The sequence below is a fragment of the Hemitrygon akajei genome, chromosome 11 (assembly GCF_048418815.1).
Source record: "Hemitrygon akajei chromosome 11, sHemAka1.3, whole genome shotgun sequence".
Lineage (NCBI taxonomy): Eukaryota > Metazoa > Chordata > Chondrichthyes > Myliobatiformes > Dasyatidae > Hemitrygon > Hemitrygon akajei.
The window spans coordinates 99,057,418-99,081,237 of NC_133134.1; the positions used below are offsets into that span (position 1 = coordinate 99,057,418).

At 45.1% G+C, this 23,820-nt stretch overlaps 1 protein-coding gene across 1 annotated transcript; it reads right to left on the minus strand.

The window, feature by feature from the left end:
* Nucleotides 1-1,940: 1,940 nt before the first annotated feature.
* LOC140736366 (phosphatidylinositol 4-kinase beta-like) lies at nucleotides 1,941-23,599 on the minus strand (the record flags this gene model as incomplete). The annotated part of the gene is made up of 8 exons (XM_073062354.1): nucleotides 1,941-6,115; nucleotides 9,237-9,357; nucleotides 11,050-11,182; nucleotides 13,872-14,137; nucleotides 14,737-14,860; nucleotides 16,139-16,243; nucleotides 19,649-19,758; nucleotides 23,324-23,599. Coding segments are annotated over 8 exons (1,317 nt in total), but the record flags the coding sequence as incomplete, so codon positions are not given.
* Nucleotides 23,600-23,820: the final 221 nt, after the last annotated feature.

The following is a 23,820-nucleotide window of genomic DNA, read 5'->3' on the forward strand; positions in this document are numbered from 1 at the left end:
CCACAAGGAACTGCAGAGAGTTGTGGATGCAACTCAGCACATCACAGGAACCAGCTCTCTCCCTATAGAATCTCTCTCTTCTTCTCACTGCCTCGGTAAAGCAGCCAACAAAAATCAAAGACCCTAACCCCCACAGATATTCTCTCTTCTCCCCTCTCTCATCGGGCAGGAGAGACAAAGACCTGAAAGCAAGTTCCACTGTTCAAGCTTCTGTCTCACTGTGAGTACTTAAAGATGGACTCTTGCCCTCACATTCTACCTCACTACGAGCTTGCACTTTATCGTCTACCTGCACTGCACTTTTTCGGAGGCTTTAATATTTTCCTCTGCGTTGTTACTGTTCCACCTCACTGCACTGTGTCTGTATGAACAGTACACAAGCCTTTCATTTTACTTGACAATAATAAACCAATTCCAGTGCCTTTGCTGCCGAACCACAGACAAGAGGATACGCGAAGGGCAGAGATGAAACATGCAGTGGTAGGTATACACGGTACCGGTGAAGCCACGCCTAGAGCACAGTGTGCATTCTGCTCTCCTTACTTGAGGAGAGGCATACTAACTTTGGAGGTGGTGCAGAGGAGGTTCACCAGTTTGATTCCAGAGATGAGGGGGGTTAGCTGATGAGAAGAGATTGAGTCACCTGGGACTACACACGCTGGAATTCAGAATGAGAGGTGACCTTAAAGAAACATGTACAATTATGAAAGGTATAATTGATAGATGAGATAGGGGTGTCTACAGAGCAGGTAGCACCTCTGGTGGAGGGGCTTAGCATGTCTATTCTGGGGCAGCTCACTCTCCTTTAGTCCCCACTGGACACTCAGTTCTCACCTGTGGCTCCAAGTAGCTGTTTGCATATGACCGTGGCACACCGTTTCGACAGGCAGGCTAAACCTGGTGAGGGTAGCCGGCCGTCCTCATACACTTGTCTGATAGGGACGTGTCTGTCCTAGCACGTGAGGTCAGTTCTGGCGGACTGGGTGGATGAGACCTACAGTGAGATCCAATGATAGTGAAGGTGGTTCTGAACGCTCCATGGAGTCGTGGTCATCCACTGCAGCCAATGAAAACCCCAGTTGTGATGACTATTCGTACCACTGGAACTGGACTTCTGAGGTCGCAGGAGTGGAACTGCCCCAGTGCAATGGCCTTCCCACTCTCCCACGCAGGTTTCACTGTCATTGTCAAATACAGCAGACAACCAATCAGATGAGACTAAAACTAGGGGGAAAAAGGCCTCGAGATTCAGGGTAACAGAGTTAGGATGGAGATGAGGAGAGACTGCTTTTCCCAGAGAACAGTGAATCTCTGGAATTCTCTGCCCAGGGAAACAGTAGACACTACTTCATTAAATATACTTAAGACACATTTAGACGGCAGGAGAATTAAGAATTATAAGAAAAGGGCAGGTAGATGGAACTCTGTCCACAGCCAGATCATGACATTACTGAATGGCGGAGCAGGCTCGACAGGCCAGGTGCCTGACTCCTGCTCCTGTTTCTTATACCCTTTTTCTGACTATGGGACAGAAACAGAACCTTTCAATTTTCACAGGTAATACAGATTCTGCAGATGATGGAAATCTACATTAACACACACAAAACACTGGAGGAACTCTTAAGGGTCAGATCATAAGACGTAGGAGCAAAATTAGGCCATTTGGCCCATCAAATTTCCTCAGCCATCCCATCACGGCTGATTTATTACCCCTCTTAACCCCATTCTCCTGCCTTCTCCCCATGACTTTTGACGCCCTTACTAATCAAGAACTCCACTTTAAATATACCCAATGACTTTGTCTCCATAGCTGTAGTGGCAAAGAACTCCACAGATAAATAGCACCTATGAAAGAAAGCCAATAGTCGATATTTTGGCCTGAGACCCTTCGTTAAGACTCACAACCGTTTCTGGGATACGGAATTAAAAGTTCAACTCGATTCGATTTCACTGGAGGTGTTTTAATGAGTCACAAGACAACATATACAAAACATGAGGGGCCAAAATAAAGAGTTGGGAGGGGCAGTGTGTGTGGGATGGGTAAACAAAGAAAACAGTGGACACAGAAAACTGTTATTACGACAGAGGCGAAACCTGTACAGCAATAAAATCTATGCAGCTGTGGAGAAGGAGCACTGGACACAGCAAAAAATGCTGTTTTAAATCCCATCTTCACATTGTCTGCTCGTCTTGAGAGAATTTAGTATCAGATTTACAACAGAAAACTAAATTTCAAATCGTGCATTGCTTATATATATATATGTATATGTATATATAAAAGAGCAATTTAAATACAGTTTTATAATATGTACAACACTCCCTCTTGTGTCTCCTTCACTTAAGTAAACAGACAAATCTACACGCCAATCTTTAATGGCTGGCTCTTTACTCTCATCTGTGTAACTGGGTGGTGGTAGTGGTGGCAGAGAGCACTTTCCTGACCACAGACTCACCTCCCCTCCCTCCACACCGTCCCATCACACACTCTCAGGGTCAGACACAAACTGAAGCTCCCTCCACACCGTCCCATCACACACTCTCAGGGTCAGACACAAACTGAAGCTCCCCCCACACCGTCCCATCACTCTCATGGAACAGGGAACTTCCCTACACTGTCCCAAAGACACCCAGAACAAGTTACACCACTCCTGTTTGAAATACACCTACAAAATGGTCCTTCCTTGGGTAAGTGGGAGGAAGAATGTGCAAACCAAAGGGCCAGTTAATCCATTCTCTGCTGATGTTGATTTATGAAAAGGAGTTGGTCCAGGACCAGGGAAGAACTTGCTACCAGCAGTTTGCACCTTACAGGTAATTCCTCAACAGATAGGAACCATCATTCACAAATATGGCAAATAAACAGCCTGACCAGCGAGATCTAATCCATTCTAAAGACAAAATTCCCATGCCATAACTTTGAAATCGGAGCAGATGGAAGGGTTAATTTGCATCTTGGTTGTGACTTCACCCACTTTGGCAGATTACACCCGAGCCCAATTCCCAATGCATTGAGGCAAGGGGTTTACATCACAACACTATCTGCTTCCCTTTACTGGGTTGAGTGGTGGTGGGCAATGAAGCTTCACAAAACTACGATGTCCTGTGAAGACTCTGTGCATGCTTGTCAATTGTTGACATATGGACACGAATTAGATGAGTGGTGTGTGTATGTACGCACACGTATGTGTGTGCGATCTGCCATGCATGTAAATGTGTACTGTGGATTGGTCTCAACTTGTGTGTGTCCAAGCCTTGTCTTGTCAGTGTGTGTATGTGCCAGTCACCGTGTACGAAGACTGCACGTCTCGATGCATGTGTCTTGACTGTCATGTATGTACAGAGCTTGGTGTATGTACAAGAACCATGTGTGATTCATGACTGATGTTAAACAGATTGTGAGTGTTTATCAAACACTGGCTGTGCCTGTGCAAAAGAAATTTTTAACCTCTCAAACATTTACCCCTTTCGAGGTTGGGACATGACAGGCAGGAGCTACGGCAAGTTATCAAAGAGTGATGTGCGGAGGTGAGTGATGAAGGTTTTAACAGACGATTGGTGGAGGAGAGTGATGAGGGTTTGGGTATTTCTATCAGGGGTAAACAGGATTGGCCACTAACAGATGATCATCAGAATGTCAACAAAAGCAGAGAGCGATTTGAATTCAAGGAGCTCGTTTTATCTGGGCCACATTTGGGGCCAGGCTGAACAAAGATAGTCATGGAACCCCTCACTTTTCTGCAGGAAGCAACTGCCCCTCCAGTTACTGTTTGTCCAAGGAGGGAGATGACTGACTGGGAGAGGGGCAAATATGGGAGAAAAAGGACAGATTTACCTCATTATTCCATGAAGAGAACAAAAAATAACAAACACAGCACACTGCCCTGAGGCTGGTATTTCCCCTGCAGCAGAAGAAGAGAGATGGGTAAATCTTGTCTCCCTATTATCTGCACTCCCAAAAGAAAGGGTGTATTGCATTGTGTAACAGGGAGGGGGAACATGAGAACAGAAATAAATTATATGATTCACTCTAACCCATCCCAATTTAGTGAGACACTAAATCCATAGTGACTTAACCTTCATGAGAACCTCAAAGCCTTCTTTGTAGATTTCCACCTCTTGACGGACTCAGAATTGATCCACTCCTATCCCACCTCATAAGGGTCTCTACCTCACAATCCCTCAGTAAGACAGAGATCCTCATCCTCATCACAGCAAGCAAGGAAACTGTTTTCCCATGGGAAGGAAGATGGGATGTGTAAAGGTTCATCAGCCAACAGTCCCTCGATTGTTCTAACTGGAGGACAGTATCAGTAACTGAACTGTAGTTGGGGTGTTAGGAAGAAGAGTTGGGTGGAAACTCAGGAACAGCTGATCAAGATTATCAGCTGGTTAATTTCTCTGCCCTTTACCCAGCCTAACCAAAACCCAATCTACAGACAGACAAGACCATCAAAGGTGGGACCACGGGGTGAACCAACTCCCAGGATGACAGGATATACCAAACATCATGCTTTCTCACTGAACCAAGCCGAGGCATGGGTTTTATAGCAGAAGGCTGTCAACACCGCTCCAGTTCCACCGCGGAAGTGGGTAATTACAACAGAACCAGTTACCGTGCGTGAACACCAAAATGACAGCTGCAGAGGGAGCAAACCTCGTTGAATGAAGGCGTAAAAACTGAAAGGGAAATACACTCCCAAGCCAGTACCTCTGAATGGACTTGTATCTCTCTATCAAAGAAGAAAGACCTGCATTTCAATAGCGATCTTTCATGATGCCCGAAAGTGCTTCATGGCCAACCGAATAGTCACAGTTGTTCTAACAGTACAAAATGGCCAAACATAACAAGGAAATTTCTACACACCTGACTTTGCAAATGTCCTGTTTACCAATGAGGAAGGAAAAACTAAGTTTAAAAAAAAATCACTGACTCACGCAAATACACATATAAACAAAACAAAAACACTTGGAGAGAAGAGGATAAAGTCTAAGCTATGTTGCGATGTTTGCTTTGAGGTGCTTTAAGGAGACCATTCTTGGTTAGAATCAGCACGAGGTGAGGAAAGGAGGTGGTGAGGGTTTTGCTGTCTGAAAAGTTGGTCTATGGTGACACACATCTCCACGCTGGAGGGTCAATGAGTTAATTTTGTTTCTTGTCAGGAGTGGTGCTTTCGTGGAGTAGTGGCAGGTGATCGTGCGTGGAAAAGGACACCTTTGGGGATCTGAAACAAGGTTTCTCACTGTGTCCCAAAACACTGCAGCCAAATCAAATATCTGTTTTGCAATGCTAGGGAGAGTGCAGCCAATTTGTGCAGAGCAAGGTCCCAAACTTTGGCATTGACCTGGACAGATTAGACCATGTTTAGTTATACATTATATATATATTATCCAGAATATAGATATAATATATAAATATATATGAACATGGTTGAGGAATGAACATTCTCCAGAAACACCAGGATAGGATGTTGGCCGCCAAGAACTCTCCTTGCCCTCTTCTGGAAGTAGCAGCAGGATCTGATGCTCTCCCTTCCTTGTTCGGGTCAGCCTTAGATTTGATACAAAAGGCTTTCTTCAAAACGCAGGAGGCTTCCCAACACAAAGATGGGTGGGAGGGAAGGGTTACTGGGTGCTCGGAATGGATCCTTCTGTCGAGGAGTAGGACACAATGCGATTCTCTCCGGCACTGGGAATTAGGAGGTGGGAATGAGATCCAGGTTAAGGTAATTGCTACTCCTGAATCCCACAGAGAAACAGCATCTAATTGTCCTTGGATACTGATGCTTCCCTTGACAACCTGTGCTGGGGTTTGAAGTCCTCAGGCGTGGAAGCAGTGAACTTGCTCTCAATCGAGAGATTGCAGTCTTTCTCTGCATCCCCACCCCTTCTCCTTGCCCTGGAGGCGAGTGGGTGGTGTTGGGGGGGTAAAAGGATCACATGATTCCATTGGTGAGGTACTGGAAGCCATCATAGAGTTTCGTGGTCAGCGACCGCATGCTGCCATCTACCATCTGCTCAATCAGTCCCTGAAGCTGCTCCTCAGTCAAGTTCATGTGGAAACGCTCCTTGAGATGCCGAATTGTTCCTGAACCGTGGAAACATGGGAGCTGGGAGCCTGCAGGAATGAAATAAAAGCAATATGAAATACAAGGACTGGGAAAGTAAAGATTCTCACAGAGACACCCTTTCTCTTATGCTGCTGGTCGGATGTGTTTTCAAAGAGTTGTGACCTGTGATTGAGTGCTGGGACTGGGTTTTGGCAACATGCACAAGCAAGATAGGCCAAATAGCCTCCTTTTGTGTACCTTTATAGTTCCTGACACGGGTAGGCAGAGTGGCGCACTTGGGGCATATAGTTGGGGCATCACGCTACAGCTGTACAAGATGCAGGTGAGACCGCAGATGGAGTACTGCCTGAAGTCTGGTCCATATGACCATACAACAAAGGAGCAGATTAGGCCATTTAGTCCAATAAATCTGCTCTGCCATTCCATCATGGCCGATTTATTTTTCTCTCAACCTCATTCTCCATTCTTTTCCTTGCAACTCTTAACGTCCTAACTAATCAAGAACCTATCAAACTCACTTTAAATATACCCAATGACTTGGCCTCCTCAGCCGTTTCTGGCAATGAATTCCATAGATTCACCATCTTCGGGCTAAAGAAATCCTGCCTCATCTCTGTTGAAATGTTACCACCTGTGTATCTCAGTGGGTGTGTTCCTACGAGTGTGGGTCATAGGACATAGCAGCAGAATTAGACCATTTGGCCCATCAAGACTGCTCCAGCATTCAATAATGAATGATTTATTTTCCCTCTCAACCCCACTCTCCTGTCTTTTCCCTCTATCTTCTGACATCCTTAGTAATCAAGAACCTATCAACATCATCTTTAAATTAGGGTCACTATGTTAGCGTAGCAGTTTGCAAGACATTATTACAGCTCGGGCAACGGAGTTCAGATTTCAATTCTGGTGTCTGTAAGGAATTTGTATATTCTCGTTATGACTGCGTGGGTTTCCTCCAGGTGCTCCAGTTTCCGCCCACGGTCCAAAGATGCACTGATTAGTATGTTAATTGGCCATTGTAAACCATCCTGTGATTAGGCTAGGGTTAATATAGACAGCATGGCTTATTGAACTGGAAGGGCCTGCTCACACTGTATCTCTAAATAAAATAAATATACCCACGTTGGACACCCTACTGTCAGTCACACGTCATCAAACTGGAGAGGGTGAAGGAAAGATTCACAAGGATGTTACTGGGACTGGAGAGCTTGAGTTACAAGGGGAGACTGGGTAGTCTGGGACTGTTTTCCCTGGAGCAAAAGAGGCTGAGAGGTGACCTGATAAAGGTTTATAAGATCATGGGGGGCTTTGCTAAAGTGAAAAGGTATAGACTTTTCCCCAGAGTGGAGTGAAAAACTAAGAGGGGATTTCATTTAAAGTAAGAGAGGAACGATTTAAAGGATACCTGAGGGGTAACCTCTTCACACAGACGGTGGGTATGTGGAACAAGCCGTGTAGGCAAATACAATGACAATGTTTGGACAGATATACGAAGAGTTGAGGGACATGGGCCAAATGCAGGTAAATTGGTATAGGTATTAATTGACAGAGTGAAATGTTTGTCTTGCGTTCTGTTCGAATTCAGATTAATTTATTTATCACATGTACATTGAAATCCACAGTGAAGTGTGTTGTTTGTATGAACAACTAATGCAACCTCATACACTTCACCTCATAGCACAATGCACTGAGGTAGAACAAGGTAAAACCATAACAGTGCAAAAGAAAGTGGAACAGCTACAGAGAAAAGGATTTGATGCTATTGTTTTTTTTTCTGAGGAGGGGATTGGGGATTTGATGCTAGTATTACTGTTTTTTTGATATGAGGGAGGGTTTTTTCCCCAGGGTTTGCAAGCTTTGTTTCTTTCCTTTTTTCGTGCTGGGAGTGGGGGGGAGTTGATGTCTTTCCTTCCACCATCCAAGGTTTTACTCTATTTTATGGCTCGCTGGAGAAGACGATTATCAGAGTTGTATTGTACCTACATATTTCAACAATAAAATGAACCCTTGACGGTACATTTCTAGTAAACAATAAAGTGCAAGAACAAACCAACATCTTAGTACTACAGCATCAATTTTCAACTCCTATGATGGCCAGGGTTAAATCAGGGATTGCTGGGCTAGGAGGGTTAATTCCACGCTGTACCTCAATAAACCCAGCTCGACCACTTCCTCTGGCAGCCCATTCCAGGTCCTCACTGAAGAAGGTACCTCTCAGGCCTCTTTTAAATCTCTCCCCCTGTACCTTGGGTCTGTGCCCTTCGGTTTCGGACTCCCTAAAGCTGTTCATCTTATACCCCTTATGACATTATAAACTTCCATGAAATGAAGTCACCCCTCATTCTCACACTCCTAGGATTAAAGATCCAGCAAAGGGCCTGTTTCTGTTCTGTGTGACTCTTTGCCACATACAGCTGCCCCCAAAACAATCTTAGGTCTGGGAACACAGGAGATTCTGCAGATGCTGGAAATCCAATGTACCACACACAAAATGTGGAGAAAATCAACAGGTCAGGCAGCGTCTATTTGAGGGGAATGAACAGTCGACGTTTTGGGCCAAGATCCTTCATCAGAACCGGAAAAGGAGGAGGGAGAAGTGAGAATATAAAGGTGGGGGAGGGGAAGGAGAACTAATTAGAAGGTGGTAGGTGAAGACAGGTGAGTGGGAAAGGTAAGGGGCTGGAGAAGGAATCTGATAGGAGAGGAGAGTGGACCATAGGAGAAAGGGAATAAGGAGGGGCACCAGGGCGAGGTGATAGGCACGTGAGGAGAAGAGGTATGAGGCCAGACTGGGGAACAGAAGACCCAGAAGGAGAAGTCAATATTCATGCCATCACATTGGAGGCTACCTAGACAGAACATGAGGTGTTTCTCCTTCACCCTGAGAATGGCATCAATGTGGAAAAAGAGGAGGCCATGTTGGAATGGCAATAGGGACAGGAATTAAAATGGGTGACCACTGGGAAATGCTTCTTTTGACAGTTGGAGCAGAGGTGCCCAACAAAGCATCTTAGGTCTGTGTTGGTTGTTGAAGCAATTGGCACGTTTCTCTGTGTGTTTCAATGTACGTGTGGCAAATAAAGCTCATCTTTAATCTTTCAAAGATGTGATGATCTACATGGAAAATAAAACGGCTCTAACCAACAACAAGCACGCTCTCCCACTCACCTTGTTGCATAATCTCCACGATTTGAGCTACTTTGTCCATGTGCTTCCTTGCCGCGATCAATCCCTGCAACATCAGCATCTTGTAGTAGTTGAACATGTCCCCATCTGGGCCTCCCATGACCTGCGGACAGAAACCACTCCCTCAATTAGTCAAACACTAACCACTACCATCGATATAGCACACCAATTGGAAAGCCAATAAGACACAGGAGCAGAATTAGGCCATTTGGCCCATCAAGTCTGCTCTGCCATTCGATTGTGGGGAAGGGGCAGAATCCTGCAACACCTCCAAATCTGCACTGCAAAGTTCCGGTGGGCACATGCACACATGACTTGAAAAGATGTACAGGGTTGGCAGGACAATCAAACTTGCAGGGAACAAAAACTTAGCAGACTAACAGGAGCAAATTTTCATTCTGCCAGCACAGAAGGAGATGGGCTGAATGACCTCCAACTGTGTTCTGTATTATTTCCAGTAGCTGGCAATCCACAATTTAACAAAGTTTGCAATTCCCAGTACAGATGGGAGGAGTGGCAATGATTAATTGTCCAAATCTTCCACTCACTAACCCATTCCTCCACACTCCCAACCACCACTACTTCATCATTTCCTGTCAGTCCCCTTATGTACAGGCACTCCTGTACCTAGAGTTACATATGTTCATACAATCAATCTATGTATTTAGATGTATTGTGCTTTTTAAAAATTGTGTTCATCATCTTATGTGTTTTTTTGTGTATTGTATCCTGAGTAACAATTATTTTTTCCCCTTTACACTTGTGTACAGGAAATGACATTAAACAATCTTGAATCTTAAAATGTGATCACACTGATTTAATGCACATTTATTCTCAACTAACCTGCACTCCCTGTACTTCTCCTGCAAATACTATCCTGCTCTAATCGACAGGTGTTGCTGTAGTTTCTTACTAATAGTTTTCTGCATTACTATAACTTGTTGCTTAAAACTGGACTCTGCCTGATGTAACATTGTCTGCTTAACAACAAAGTAAGACACACAAAATGCTGGGGGAGCTCAGCAAGTCAGGCAACATCCATGAGGCGAATAAACAGTTGGCATTTCAGGTCGAGACCTTTCATAAGGTCTGGAAAGGCAGGTAGGCGGAGGAATGAAGTGAGAAGCTGGAAGGTGACAAGTGGAAAAGGACGGAGAGTGAACCATGGAAGATAGGGAAGGAGGATGGGTAGGCTGAAGGAGCAACACCTCATATTCCGTCTGGGTAGCCTCCAACATTATGGCGTGAACATCAGTTTCACTAATGTTCAGTCATTTCTCCCCCTCTCCCTTCTCTCTTTTTCCATTCCCCATTCTGGCTCTCTCTTACCACCTCTCTTCTCCTCACCTGCCCATCATTTCTGTCTGGTGCCCAACCCTCCACCCCACTTCCCTTTCTTTTATGGTCCGTCCTTTTCTATCAGATTTCTTCTTCTTCTTCAGCCTTTTACCTTCTACTCATCACCTCCCAGCTCCTTGTTACAACCCCTCTCCCCACCCACACACCTCCCCCCTCACCTGGTCTCACCTATTACGTGACAGCTTGCACTCCCTATTCTGGCTTCTACCCCTTCCTTTCCAGTCCCGATATAGGGTCTCAGCTCGAAACATTGTCTATTTATTCCTCTCCATGGATGCTGCCTGACCTGCTGAGTTCCTCCAGCATTTTGTGTGTGTTGCTCTGGATTTCCAGCATCCGCAGGATCTCTAGTGTTCATAATTTTCTGCTGAGCAACACACTACTTCAGTCCTGGATGACAATAGCAGAGCAGCGACTCACGGGCAGGTGGACTTACATCAACAAACTCGTTGGTGAGCTTGAATGCAGACGTCTCAAAGCCCAGATTTCGGGGCGAGCTGGAGAGGATGAAGCCGAAGTCGATATGAATAATGTGCCCCTCTGAGTCCAGCAGAATGTTGCCATTGTGTCTGTGAAAAATGACAAGTCAAAAGTACATTTATTGTCAAAGTATACACAGTTGCAAGAAAAAGTCTGTGAGCCCTTTGCAATTACCTGGTTTTCTGCATTAACTGCTCACAAAATGTGGTCTGATCTTCATCCAAGTCACAATAAAGGACAACCACATTCTGCCGAAACTAATAACTCAAATAATTGTACTTTTCATTCTTTATTGAACACATTATTTAATCCTTCACAATCCAGGCTGGAAGGAGTATGTGAACTTTTAATAACTGGTAAAACATCCTTTAGCAGCAATAACCTCCACCAAACGTTTCTTGTAGCTGCTGATCAGATTTGCACAATGGTGAGGAGGAATTTTAGACCATTCCTCCAGATAAAACTGTTTCAGTCCGTCAATATTTCTGGGATACCTTGCATAACAGCCTTCTTCAGGTCATGCCACAGCACCTCAATTGGGTTAAGGTCTAGACTCTGACTCGGACATTCCAAAACACGAATTTTCTTCTTTTTAAACCATTCTGCTGTTGATTATGTTTCAGATCATTGTCTCGTTACATCATCCAAAATGAACTGCAGTTCTATGGACTGCTACCCTGACATTCTCCTGTAAAATGTCTTGATACCATTTTGAATTCATTGTTCCCTCAACAATTGCAAGCTGTCCAGGCCCTGAGGCAGCAAAGCAGCCCCAAGCATGATGCTCCTTCCACCATGCTCACAGTTGGTATGAGGTTCTGGTGTTGGTGTGCAGTTTTTCCTCTAAACATAGCAGTGAGCATTTCTGCCAAAAAGTCAACTTTTGTCTCATCTGTCCACAGAACATTGTCGAACATCCAGGTGGTCTTTTGCAAACTTGAGACATGCAGCAATGTTTATTTTGGAGAGCGGTGGTTTCCTCCGTGAATACCATTCTTGTTCACTGTTTTTCTTAAAGTCGACACATGGACAGAGACTCTCTATCAAGTTCTCGAGATATCTACAGGGCCTTGGGTTCTTTTTCATCTCCTTCAGCATTGCACATTGTACTTTTGGTGTGATCTTTGCAGGATGCCCACTCCGAGGGAGAATAGCAACAGTACTGAGTTTCCTCCATTTGTAGACAATTTCTCTTACTGTGGTCTGATGAACACTCAGGACTTTAGAAATGCTTTTGTAGCCTTTTCCAGCTTCATGCATCTCTACAATTCTTCTTCTAAGGTCCTCTGAAAGTTGTTTTGGCGCACACAAACAGATCTTTCTTGTGAAGAGCAGGCTCCGTCAGTAACCTGACTTTGTGTGTCTTTTTTTAAAATCGGGCAGGACACCTCTACAACCCACACCTCCAATCTCATCTCCATAAGACCACAAAACATAGGAGCAGAATAAGGCCATTCAGCCCATCGAGTCCGCTCCACCATTCCATCATGGCTGATTCCGGATCCCACTCAATCCCATACACCTGCCTTTCACCATAACCTTTGATGCCCTAACCGATCAGGGAGGTATCGACTTCCACCTTAAATATACCTATGGGCTTGGCCTCCACCGTAGTCCGTGGCAGAGCATTCCACAGATTCACTACACTCTGGATAAAAAAATTCTTCCTTACCTCTGTTCTAAAGGGTTGCCCCTCAATTTTGAGGCTGTGCCCTCTATTTCTGGATACTTCCGCCATAGGAAACATTCTCTCCATATCCACCCTATCTTGTCCTGTCAACATTCTGTAGATTTCAATGAGATCTCCACACATTCTTCTGAATTGCAGTGAGTACGGGCCCAAAGCTGTCAAACACTCCTCATAGGTTAACCCCTTCATTCTGAAATCATCCTTGTGACTCTCTCAAATGACAACACATCCTTTTTCAGATATGGGGCCCAAAACTGTTGACAATACTCGAAGTGTAGCCTGACTAGTGTCTGATAAAGCCTCAACATTATCTCCTTGCTTTTATATTCTATCCCCTCTGCAATAAATGCTAACATTGCATTTGCCCTTCTTTACCACAGACTCAACCTGTAAATTAACCTTCTGGGAGTCTTGCAAGAGGACTCCCAAGTCCCTCTGTACCTCAAATGTTTGAACTTCTCCCGATTTAGATAATAGTCTGCACTATTGTTCCTTTTACCAAAATGCATTATCATACATTTCCCAACACTGCATTCCGTCTGCCACTTTTCTGCCCATTCTTCCAAGTTGTTTGTCTTGCTGCAATCGCATTGTTTCCTCAGCACTGCCTACCCCTCCAACTATCTTTGTATCCTCCACAAACTTTGCCACAAAGCCATCACTTCCATTATCCAAATCATTGACAAACAATGTGCAAAGTAGTGATCCCAATACTGACCACCGAAACACACCACCACCAGCAAACCAGAAAAGGCCCCTTTATTCCCATCTCTGCCTCCTGCCTGTCAGCCATTCCTTTATCCATGCCAGCATCTTTCCTGCAATGCCATAGGATTTTATCTTGTTAGGCAGCCTCATTTGTGGCACCTGTTCCACTGCTGTAGGGTATGAATGGTGTGAGTTCTCCTGAAATCAATAACCTCCTCTGCTGTCTCGTTGACATTAAGGAAGAGGTTATTTGCCTGGCACCATAAAAATAGGCCACTCGGCCCAACCGGCCTGTGCCGAACATGGTGCCCATCCAGGTAATCCCAGTTTCCTGTGTGTTTGTGACCCGAGAACGGAGAAGCAACGCAGCAGGTCCTCACCTGTCCTTGACCTGCAAAAGGTAGCAGACCAAACAGTAGCCGGCGCAGCTCTGGACGAAGCTGCGTTGGGCGGACAGGAATTCCTCAGTGGTGTAGTTCCCATGTTCCTGCAGGAAGTAGTCTAGCAGGGAGAGCTGGGACTGCTTCTTGATCTGGTGGAGCGACACTGCGTTCACGACTGGCTCGATCATCCCACTGTCCGCAGAGATCACCAGGATCTTGTAGGGCTTGATCCAGAGTGGCACTCGCTCCAGCTCCCAGATGGCCTGCAGGAAGACAGATGGGGAAAGGGGAAGGAAGTGGGAATTAACTTAAACTCAGACGGATAAGTAGAATGTGCACAGGGCTAGGACGGAAGAGAAGGCACTGTAATGTAGTGTTTAGTGTAATGCTGTTACTGTGCCATTGACCCACTACATTCTGTAAGGCAGGATTTCACAGTCGCCTCCCATTTCAATTTGACTTTTTATTCCCATTCCAATGTGTTTATCCGTGGCCTCCTCTACTGCCACGATGAGGCCAAATTCAGGCTGTAGGAGCAACACTGCATATTCCATCAGAGAAGCCTCCAACCTGATGGTATGAATATCGATCTCTCCAACTTCTGCTAATTTCTTCGCCCTCCTTCCTTCTCTTTTTCAATTCTTCATTTCCCTCTCAATCATTCTCTTCTCTTTATCTGCCTATCACCTCTTTCAGGTTTCCTTCCTCCTTCCCTTTCTCCCATGGTCAACTCTTCCACTTATCCCCTCACAGCTTCTCATTTCATCTTCCCTCCCCGCAGCCTGACTTGCTGAGTTTCTCCAGCATTTTGTGTGTTACACTGGATTTTCAGCATCTGTAGAATCTCGTGTTTATGATATACCTGCAGTTGCTTTAGGACCTGGTAAGCTAGGAGCTCCTGGCGAAGATCGTCACCGCACTTGACTATGACCGAGAGCAGCCGCCAGTTCGGGAAGTGGCCGTAGGGAGAATTCTCTCGGATTCGCCTGCATGTGGGAAAAGGGGGAATTGAAAGCAATGTTAGCAACCAATCCAACACACAGGTTTATAAACAATGCCTGGCTACGAGACCCAAAACTGACGGAATCCAATCACATGCACTGAAGTTAGTGACAGAAGTGTTACTGGGACTCGAGTAAGGTTCATGAAAATGATCCCCAGAATGAAAGAGTTAACGTATGAAGAGCACTTGATGGGCCTGTACTCACTGGAGTTTAGAAAAAAGGAGAGAGGATCTCACTAAAACCTATCAAATATTTAAAGGCCTAGATAGAATGGAGTGGAGAGCAGAGGATATTCCCACTAGGGGGAAGAGTCAAAAACCAGAGGACCCAGCCTCAGTATACAAGGACGTCCCTTCAGAACAGAGACGAGGAATTTCTTTTAGCCCATGGGGTCCCCTTGCTTAATGGTATTGGTCCATGGCATAAACAAGGAGGGAACCCCTGATTTAGCCAGAAGGTAGCAAATCACTGCCACAGATGACTGTAGAGGCTAAGTCATTGGGCATATTTAAAGCCGAGGTTGATAGGTTATTAATCAGTAAGGGCATCAAAGGTTACGGGGAGAAGGCAGATTGCCACAGATGACTGTGGGCATATTTAAAGCCGAGGTTGATAGGTTTTTAATCAGTAAGGGCATCAAAGGTTATGGAGAGAAGGCAGGAGAATGGGGTCGAGAGGGATAATAAATCAGCCATGATGGAACAGCGGAGCGGACTTGGGACATTAGAGTTCAGAGTTCAATTCCAACATCATCTGCAAGGACTCTCTATGTCCTCTTTGTGGAACTTGTGGGTTTCCTCCCACAGTCCAAAGGTGTTCTGGTTAGTAGGTTAATTGGTCATTGTAAATTGTTCTGTGATTAGACTAGGGTTACATTGGGGGTTTCTGGGCGGCGCAGCACAGCTCGAAGGGCCTGTTTTGCACTGTATCTCAATCGATCAATAAATAAATAAATAAATACGTAGAGTATGTACCCCAGAGATGGCCCGTATAGCTGGTTAATGGGGGTGGGGAAGCTGTGGAGGCAAGTGAGTAGGCTTGGTTAAAGGGAAGTGAGATTACACTGTGATTTGAAGGGCTGAATTACCTCCTTATATGCCCCAAAGATACATATGTAACATGAATTTCCCCATGACATTGGCAAGCACTGAAATGATCTTTAGGTCTCTCTGCAAAAGCAAAGCTCTGTGGTTCCCCAAGATAAACATGAAAAGAAATGCATGTGACAGCTGTGGTGCGCTTCAAACCCTCTGTTCCTACCCGACTTTCTCCTGCCACGGTTCCTTCAGGGCCACAGCAGAGGGGTCTTCGGGGTCCCGTTTAAACGTAGTGGGTGCGTGGGCCAGCTGCTCTGAGAGACGTCGCCTACAGAATGAAGAGCTGTCTCGTTACTTCTGTTTTTTTTTACATACAGTGGATTCTGGTTAATTGAGCCAGTAGTTAATCAGGGCAACAACTTATTTGGGACAACTATTAAAAAACAAAAACTAATTGAGAAAATAGCCAGAATTCCCTTTGTTTATTTGGGACACAATGCCCCTTAATTGGGACAAGAGGCTGTTGCCAACTAGCTTCAGTCCTATGCACTTCATGCGGGAAGGCAATCAAGTCAGTCCATTATCTACACAAGGTGTCCGCACTGATTTTGTTCATTTACAGTTAGTCACAAAAACACGGCAGCGTAAGCTGGATGGACTCTTCCATCGATAAGTATTAGGGACTAATACACAGTTTGTAGGAATGGAACTGTAGTAGCAGCGGTAGTGTTCTAACTTATTCTGTATTTCACTTGAATACATTGTTAAATGGTTGTTTATGGCTTTTTATTCTTTTCAACTATTTTCATAAAACTTCAGCTAATTGGGGCAACTGCTTAATTGGATCAAAGTGTACTGGTCCCAATGAATGGGAACCCGCTGTATTTCTTACATCCTTCACATACATGAGGAGCAAAATTCTTTACGTTATGTCTCTAAATGTGCAATGTGCAATTTATAATAATTTGTAATAAATAGTATGTAAACAGGACAGCCAATATAACATAGAAGTACAATTGTATCAGCGTGAATTAATCAGTCTGTTGGCCTGGTGGGAGAAGCTGTCCCGGAGCCTGTTGGTCCTGGCTTTTATGCTGCAGTAACGTTTTCCGGATGGTAGCAGCTGGAACAGTTTGTGGTTTGGGGTGACTCAGGTCCCCAATGATCCTCTTCTCACACCTGTCTTGTCCTGAATCATGGGAAGTTCACAGCTACAAATGCACTGGGCTGTCCGCATCACTCTCTGCAGAATCCTACTACTAAGGAAGGTACAGTTCCCATACCAGGCAGTGATGCAGCCAGTCAGGATGCTCTCAATTGTGCCCCTGTAGAAAGTCCTTAGGATTTGGGGGCCCATATCCAACTTCCTCAACCGTCTGAGGTGAAATAGACACTGCTGTTCCTTTTTCACCACACAGCTGGTGTGTACAGACCACGTGAGATCCTCACTGATGTGTATGCCGAGGAACTTAAAGCTGTTCACCCCCTCAACTCCAGATCTATTGACATCAATAGGAGTTAGCCAGTCTCCACTCCTCCTGTAGTCCACAACTAGCTCCTTTGTTTTTGCGACATTTTGAGGGAAAGGTCGTTCTCTTGACACCACTGTGTCAGGGTGATGACTTCTTCACTGTAGGCAGCTTTGTCATTATTTCAGATAAGGCCAATCAGTGTAGAATTATCTGCAAATGTAATTAGCGGATTGGAGCTGTGGGTGGCGACATAGTCATGGGTATACAGAGAGTAAAGGAGGAGGCTTAGGACACAGCCCTGAGGTCAAATTCTATTCAAAACTTTGACATTCACGATCTTTACATTCAGTAGTGTTAACTTTTCTTTAAGTCATAAACCATTGCCACTCGTTGTCCCCAAGAGTAATCCACCATTTCAATGGTGAGGGCTTCACTCCCTCTGTTCATACCTGACCTTCTCCTGCACATGTGGAGTTCCAGACTACGTGGCCTTTTCCCACGGAGATTCTGTTTTATCTGCACTGAGCCTTGGTACATCCCTCAGCACATCACCCTGCAATTCCCCTACGGACATCTCACTGTGCTGGAACAACAGCTGGACAAGTCACAGGCCGTCCTTCACTGAGTAGATGATCTTCCGACAGCACTTGATGTCTGTCTCCGTATGTGTCCCCAGGAACAGCCCGTAGATCAGAGTCCTGGGGATGAACTGGGACAGAGACTCTTGCTTCTAACTCTACACCCTCTTTACAAATCCACACTCTGTAAAGACGTGGGTGACATCTCCTTTCCCCACACAGCTATCCTGAAGGCAGCATGCAGTGGGGATGATGTGTCATCTGTACAAGAAGGATTTGACATGGGAGAAGCCCTCTTGCGACCCAGCAAGTGAGGTCTTGGTGTCTGTTCCGAGTTCTGGTGATGAGGTAATCTGCCAGGTTATATAGTCAGAGGTCACAGAGCACAATAGCAGAGAAACAGGCCCTTCCCCCCATCTGGTCTGTGCAGAGTCATTATTCTGCCTAGTCCCATCGACCTGCAACTGGACCATAGCCCTCCATAACTCTCCCAGTCATTCATTTAAATGAAATTTAATTTAATTAAATTTAAATTAAATGTTGAAATCGAACTATTTGTGTTGGCAGCTTGTTCCACACTCTCACCACTGTCTGAGTGAAGAAGTTCCTCTTCACATTTCCCTTAAACATTTCGCCTTTCACCCTTAATCCATGACGTCTGATCGTAGTTTCACCCAACCTCAGTGAAAAAAGCCTGTTTGCATTTACCCTATCTATACAGAAAAATTCTGTATACCTCTCCCCTCAGTCTAATATACTCCAAGGAATAAAGTCCTAACCTATTCAACCTTTTCCCAATAACTCAGGTCCTCAAATCCTGGCAACATTCTTGTAATTTTTTTCTGCACTCCTTTCAACCGTATTTACATCTTTCCTGTAGGTAGGTGCACAAAACTGGACACAATACTCCAAATTAGGCCTCACCAACATCTTAAGCAATTTCAACATAGCATCCCAATTCAATACATTGATTTATGAAGGCCAATGTACCAAAAGCTTTCATTACAACCCTATCTACATACCTGTGATGCCACTTACAAGAAATTCTGGATCTGTATTCCCAGATCCGTCTGTTGTACTGCATCCTCAGTGCCCTACCACTCATCGTGTAAGATCTACCCTGGTTTGCCTTCCCACAGTGTCACTATGATCTGGATAGTTTGCTCAGGGAACCACCCCACCATTTCGGCACATGCTGAACCGAAACACCAAGCACCCCCAGCCAAATGGCGACACAGAAGTGCTGGCGCATAACACCTTAAGCACCAGCAATTAGGGCTCAATTCCCACTGCTGTCTATAAGGAGTTTATGCGATCTCTCCATGACTGCATGGGTTTCCTCTCACCTTCCAAAGACATACGGAGTGAGGACAGAGCATGTTCTGGATGCTTCTGTTGCCAACATAACATGCCCTCTCCTCATTAGTACCATTAGGGAGGAGGTACAGGACCCTGAAGAATCACACAATGTTTTGGAAGTAATTTCTTTCCCTCCCCCATCAGAGTTTGGAATGGCTCATAACCCATAAATACTACCTCACTATTTTGATCTTTTTTATACTACTTATTTTTTATGTAGATCTCAGTGTAACCTATAGTAATTTTTTATGCACTGCACAGTACTGCTATCACAAAACAACATATTTCATGACTTATGTCAATGATAAGCCTGATTTCACTTACCTGATATCACCAGCAGCTATAAAGACTGGCTCCTTGCTCTCCTGACTCGTGATGCTATCCACAGAAAACTGGGAGATGTTATCGCTGCTGTTGGTGTGGACTTCAGGTAGCTGTGGGCAGGGAACAGCATTAACAGCGATTAGAATTTAGCCTCGTTCAATTTGACAGCTGCAGACACAATCAAAGATTCTACCAACATGTTTCATGAAACAGAGCTCATTGAAACTTCAGAGTGGGTGTGAAGAGGATGTTACCAATAGTGGAAGAGCCTACAGTTCCACTTCATTGTGGGTAGGGTGGAGGGGAGTGCGGGTGCTGTAAATGTCAATAGACAATAGACAATAGGTGCAGAAGTAGACCATTCGGCCCTTCGAGCCTGCACTGCCATTTTGAGATCATGGCTGATCAACTACTATCAATACCCGGTTCCGGTTCCTGCCTTGTCCCCATATCCCTTGATTCCCCTACCCATAAGATACCTATCAAGCTCCTTCTTGAAAGCATCCAGAGAATTGGCCTCCACTGCCTTCCGAGGCAGTGCATTCCAGGCCCCCACAACTCTCTGGGAGAAGAAGTTTTTCCTTAACTCTGTCCTAAATGACCTACCCCTTATTCTCAAACCATGCCCTCTGGTACTGGACTCTCCCAGCATCTGGAGCATATTTCCTGACTCTATCTTGTCCAATCCCTTAATAATCTTATATGTTTCAATCAGATCCCCTCTCAATCTCCTTAATTCCAGCGTGTACAAGCCCAGTCTCTCTAACCTCTCTGCGTAAAACAGTCCAGACATCCCAGGAATTAACCTCGTGAATCTATGCTGCACTTCCTCTACAGCCAGGATGTCCTTCCTTAACCCTGGAGACCAAAACTGTACACAATACTCCAGGTGTGGTCTCATCAGGGCTCTGTACAAATGCAAGAGGATTTCCTTGCTCTTGTACTCAATTCCCTTTGTAATAAAGGCCAACATTCCATTAGCCTTCTTCACTGCCTGCTGCACTTGCTCATTCACCTTCAGTGACTGATGAACAAGGACTCCTAGATCTCTTTGTATTTCTCCCTTACTTAACTCTACACCGTTCAGATAATAATCTGCCTTCCTGTTCTTACTCCCAAAGTGGATAACCTCACACTTATTCACATTAAACGTCATCTGCCAAGTATCTGTCCACTCACCCAGCCTATCCAAGTCACCCTGAAGTCTCCTAACATCCTCATCACGTCACACCGCCACCCAGCTTAGTATCATCAGCAAATCTGCTGATGTTATCTTCAATGCCTTCATCCAAATCATTGACGTAAATTGTAAACAGCTGTGGTCTCAATACCGAGCCCTGAGGCACCCCACTAGTCACCACCTGCCGTTCCGAGAAACACCCATTCACCGCTACCGTTTGCTTTCTATCTGCCAACCAGTTTTCTATCCATGTCAATGTCTTCCCCCCCGATGCCCTGAGCTTTCAAAGTCATTGGATGTATTTACAGCAGAGGTTGATCGGTTCTTGATTAATGGTTACAGGGAGAAGTCAGGAAATGAGTTTGAGAAAATAAAAAACATAACCAGCACGGCAAAGCAGACCCAATGAGCTGATTGAGATGATTATTGACCTCAGGAGGAGGAAGCTAGAGGTCCATGAGCCAGTCCTCATCCGGGGAATCAGAGGTGGAGAGGGTCAGAAACTTTAAGTTCCTTGGTGTATTCATTTTGGAGGACCTATCTTGGGTCCAGCATGACAAGATAAAGTCCTCACTAGGTCAGCACAAATAGATGAAACCTCTACTTTCTTAAAAGTTTGCGAAGATTCAGTGTGTCATCTAAAACTCTTAATAAGTTCTATAGGTGTTAGCCTTGAGCTGAACCCCCAAACCTGAAGGGTCTGACCCCTTTGACCCATTTGCACGTGACCCTACCAAGAGCCAAAGCAAAAAGCCCTGACTCTAGCTGACATAGATCTTTGGATCACTGAGGGATGTAAGCTTCTAAACCACAACAAAGTTGTGACCTTCTTGGACCAGCTATATATATATATATATATATATGTGCAAATACTTCGATAATAAGTTTACTTTGAACCTTGAACTGGCCAAATCCTGCCCCTAAATCTTGTTATATTCTTTGAGGTGATGGAAGTTCTATGCCAAGTCCTGTCTGAGAGATGCCGTGTTTTATCTCTTCAGGGAAGAGGTCAATTCTTCCTTGCAGCAGCTTCTGAGTCATCCCACTTCAAGAACGTCAGTATTCTGCAATCCCAGCCTTGTACAGTCAAAGGTTGTGCCTTTAGGATGAATTAAGAAATCTAGGCCGTCTCTCAGGGGAAGGAAGCCCACAGCCATGTGCTGAGGTGAACCAATATTATCAATGCAGATATGCCTATTGCACCTTATTAACCACATAACAATTACAGCGCGGAAACAGGCCATCTCGGCCCTTACTGTCTCCTGCACTGCACTTCCTATGTAACTGTAACACTCTGTTGTGGATTCTGTTCTTCCTTTCACTACCTCAATGTAGCTATATATGGAATGATCAGTCTAGATGACACGCAAACAAAAGTTTTAGACTGTACACGAGCCAATAATTAACCAATTCCACTTATGGTCACTTTCATAATGCTGGATGTGGACGTTTCATTATTTTATTTAGAGACACAGCATTATGGCAGGCCCTTTCGGCTCAATGATCCTGCGCACCCATGTCATCTATCAACTTATTTCAAGTTTATATACTGCCAAACGAAATAACATTCCTCCAGATCAAGGTGCACAAAACAGTATGTATGACTCATGCACACAACTCAAAGTAATATTAACACAAATAAATTGACAAATAATAAAATATATTCTAGAAGATTGACATTTAGCATAAGGTGTATTTATGACGCAAGTCAAAAGTAAACAGTACAATGCTACTGGCACTTAATAAGTGATGAGACCCGGGTGGTGACAGGGAGTTCAGTGTCTCACAGCCTGGGGAAAGAAGCTGTTTCCCATCCTAGCAGTCCTTGTTCTAATGCCACAGTACCTCCTGCCTGTTGGTAAGCAGTCAAAGAGATTGTTGGATGGTTGGGAGGGATAATTAACAATCCTAAGGGCCCTGAGTATGCAGCGCTCCTGCTAAATATCTCGAATAGATGGAAGAGAGACTCCGATAATCCTCTCAGTAGCCCTTGCAATCCTTGGTAGGGTCTTGCGGTCAGATGCCATGCAAATTCACTACCAGACAGTGATGCAGCCAGCCAGGCCACCTTTGATGGCTCTCAATAGACAATAGGTGCAGCAGTAGGCCATTCGGCCCTTCTAGCCAGCACCGCCATTCACTGTGATCATGGCTGATCATACACAATCAGTACCCCGTTCCTGCCTCTAAAAACTAGAGGTGAGAAGAGAAATAGTACAGGATGTGAGAGTTCTTCAATTATGCTGGCTGCTTAACTGAAGCAGTGAGTTGAGTAAACAGAGTCCATAGAGGGGGATTGTGTTGCTTGTGTCATTGACCAACACAGACTGAATAAGTGCTGGGGGCAGCCCATAAGTATTACCATGCTCCCGGCACGGAACGTGCTAACCCGTACATCTTTGTCATAAGGTGGGGCCTGATCACAAGGTATCCTGTCAGAACACCTAACTTGCTCCCATCTCCACCCACACCAACCCACCCCACAGACCACTCACCTCCACCTGCAGCTCACCGATGTCATCCACGGACCAGGCCTCGTCATCATTGTCGTAGTTGGCCACAGTGGTGAAGGTGGGGGCTCGCTGCTCATGGCCAGAACCAGACCCACAGCCGGGCAGATTCTCCACCGAGCGCGTGCTGCGGATCCGGTTCTCCGGGATGCGGGTAGGGACGGCCGAAGCCTCCAGGTTGTCACACTCCAGCACCTCCACGTAGATCAGGTAGGGTGCCTGAGGAGACAATGTGTGGGGGAGGGGGGAAGCAAAGGAACAGACACATTAGGCAAATCAGTTCATTATTGTCACAGGTTCCGAGAAATACTTTGTTTTGCTTGCCAACCTTTTAATCTACTCCAACATCCCCCCCAACAGTCTCCCCCATCTCCGTCTTCTCCAACCATCTCCTCGACCATCTCACAGAACATAGAACAGTACAGCACAGTTCATATCTTTTAACCTTCTCTAAGATCAATCTAACCATTCCCTCCTATACA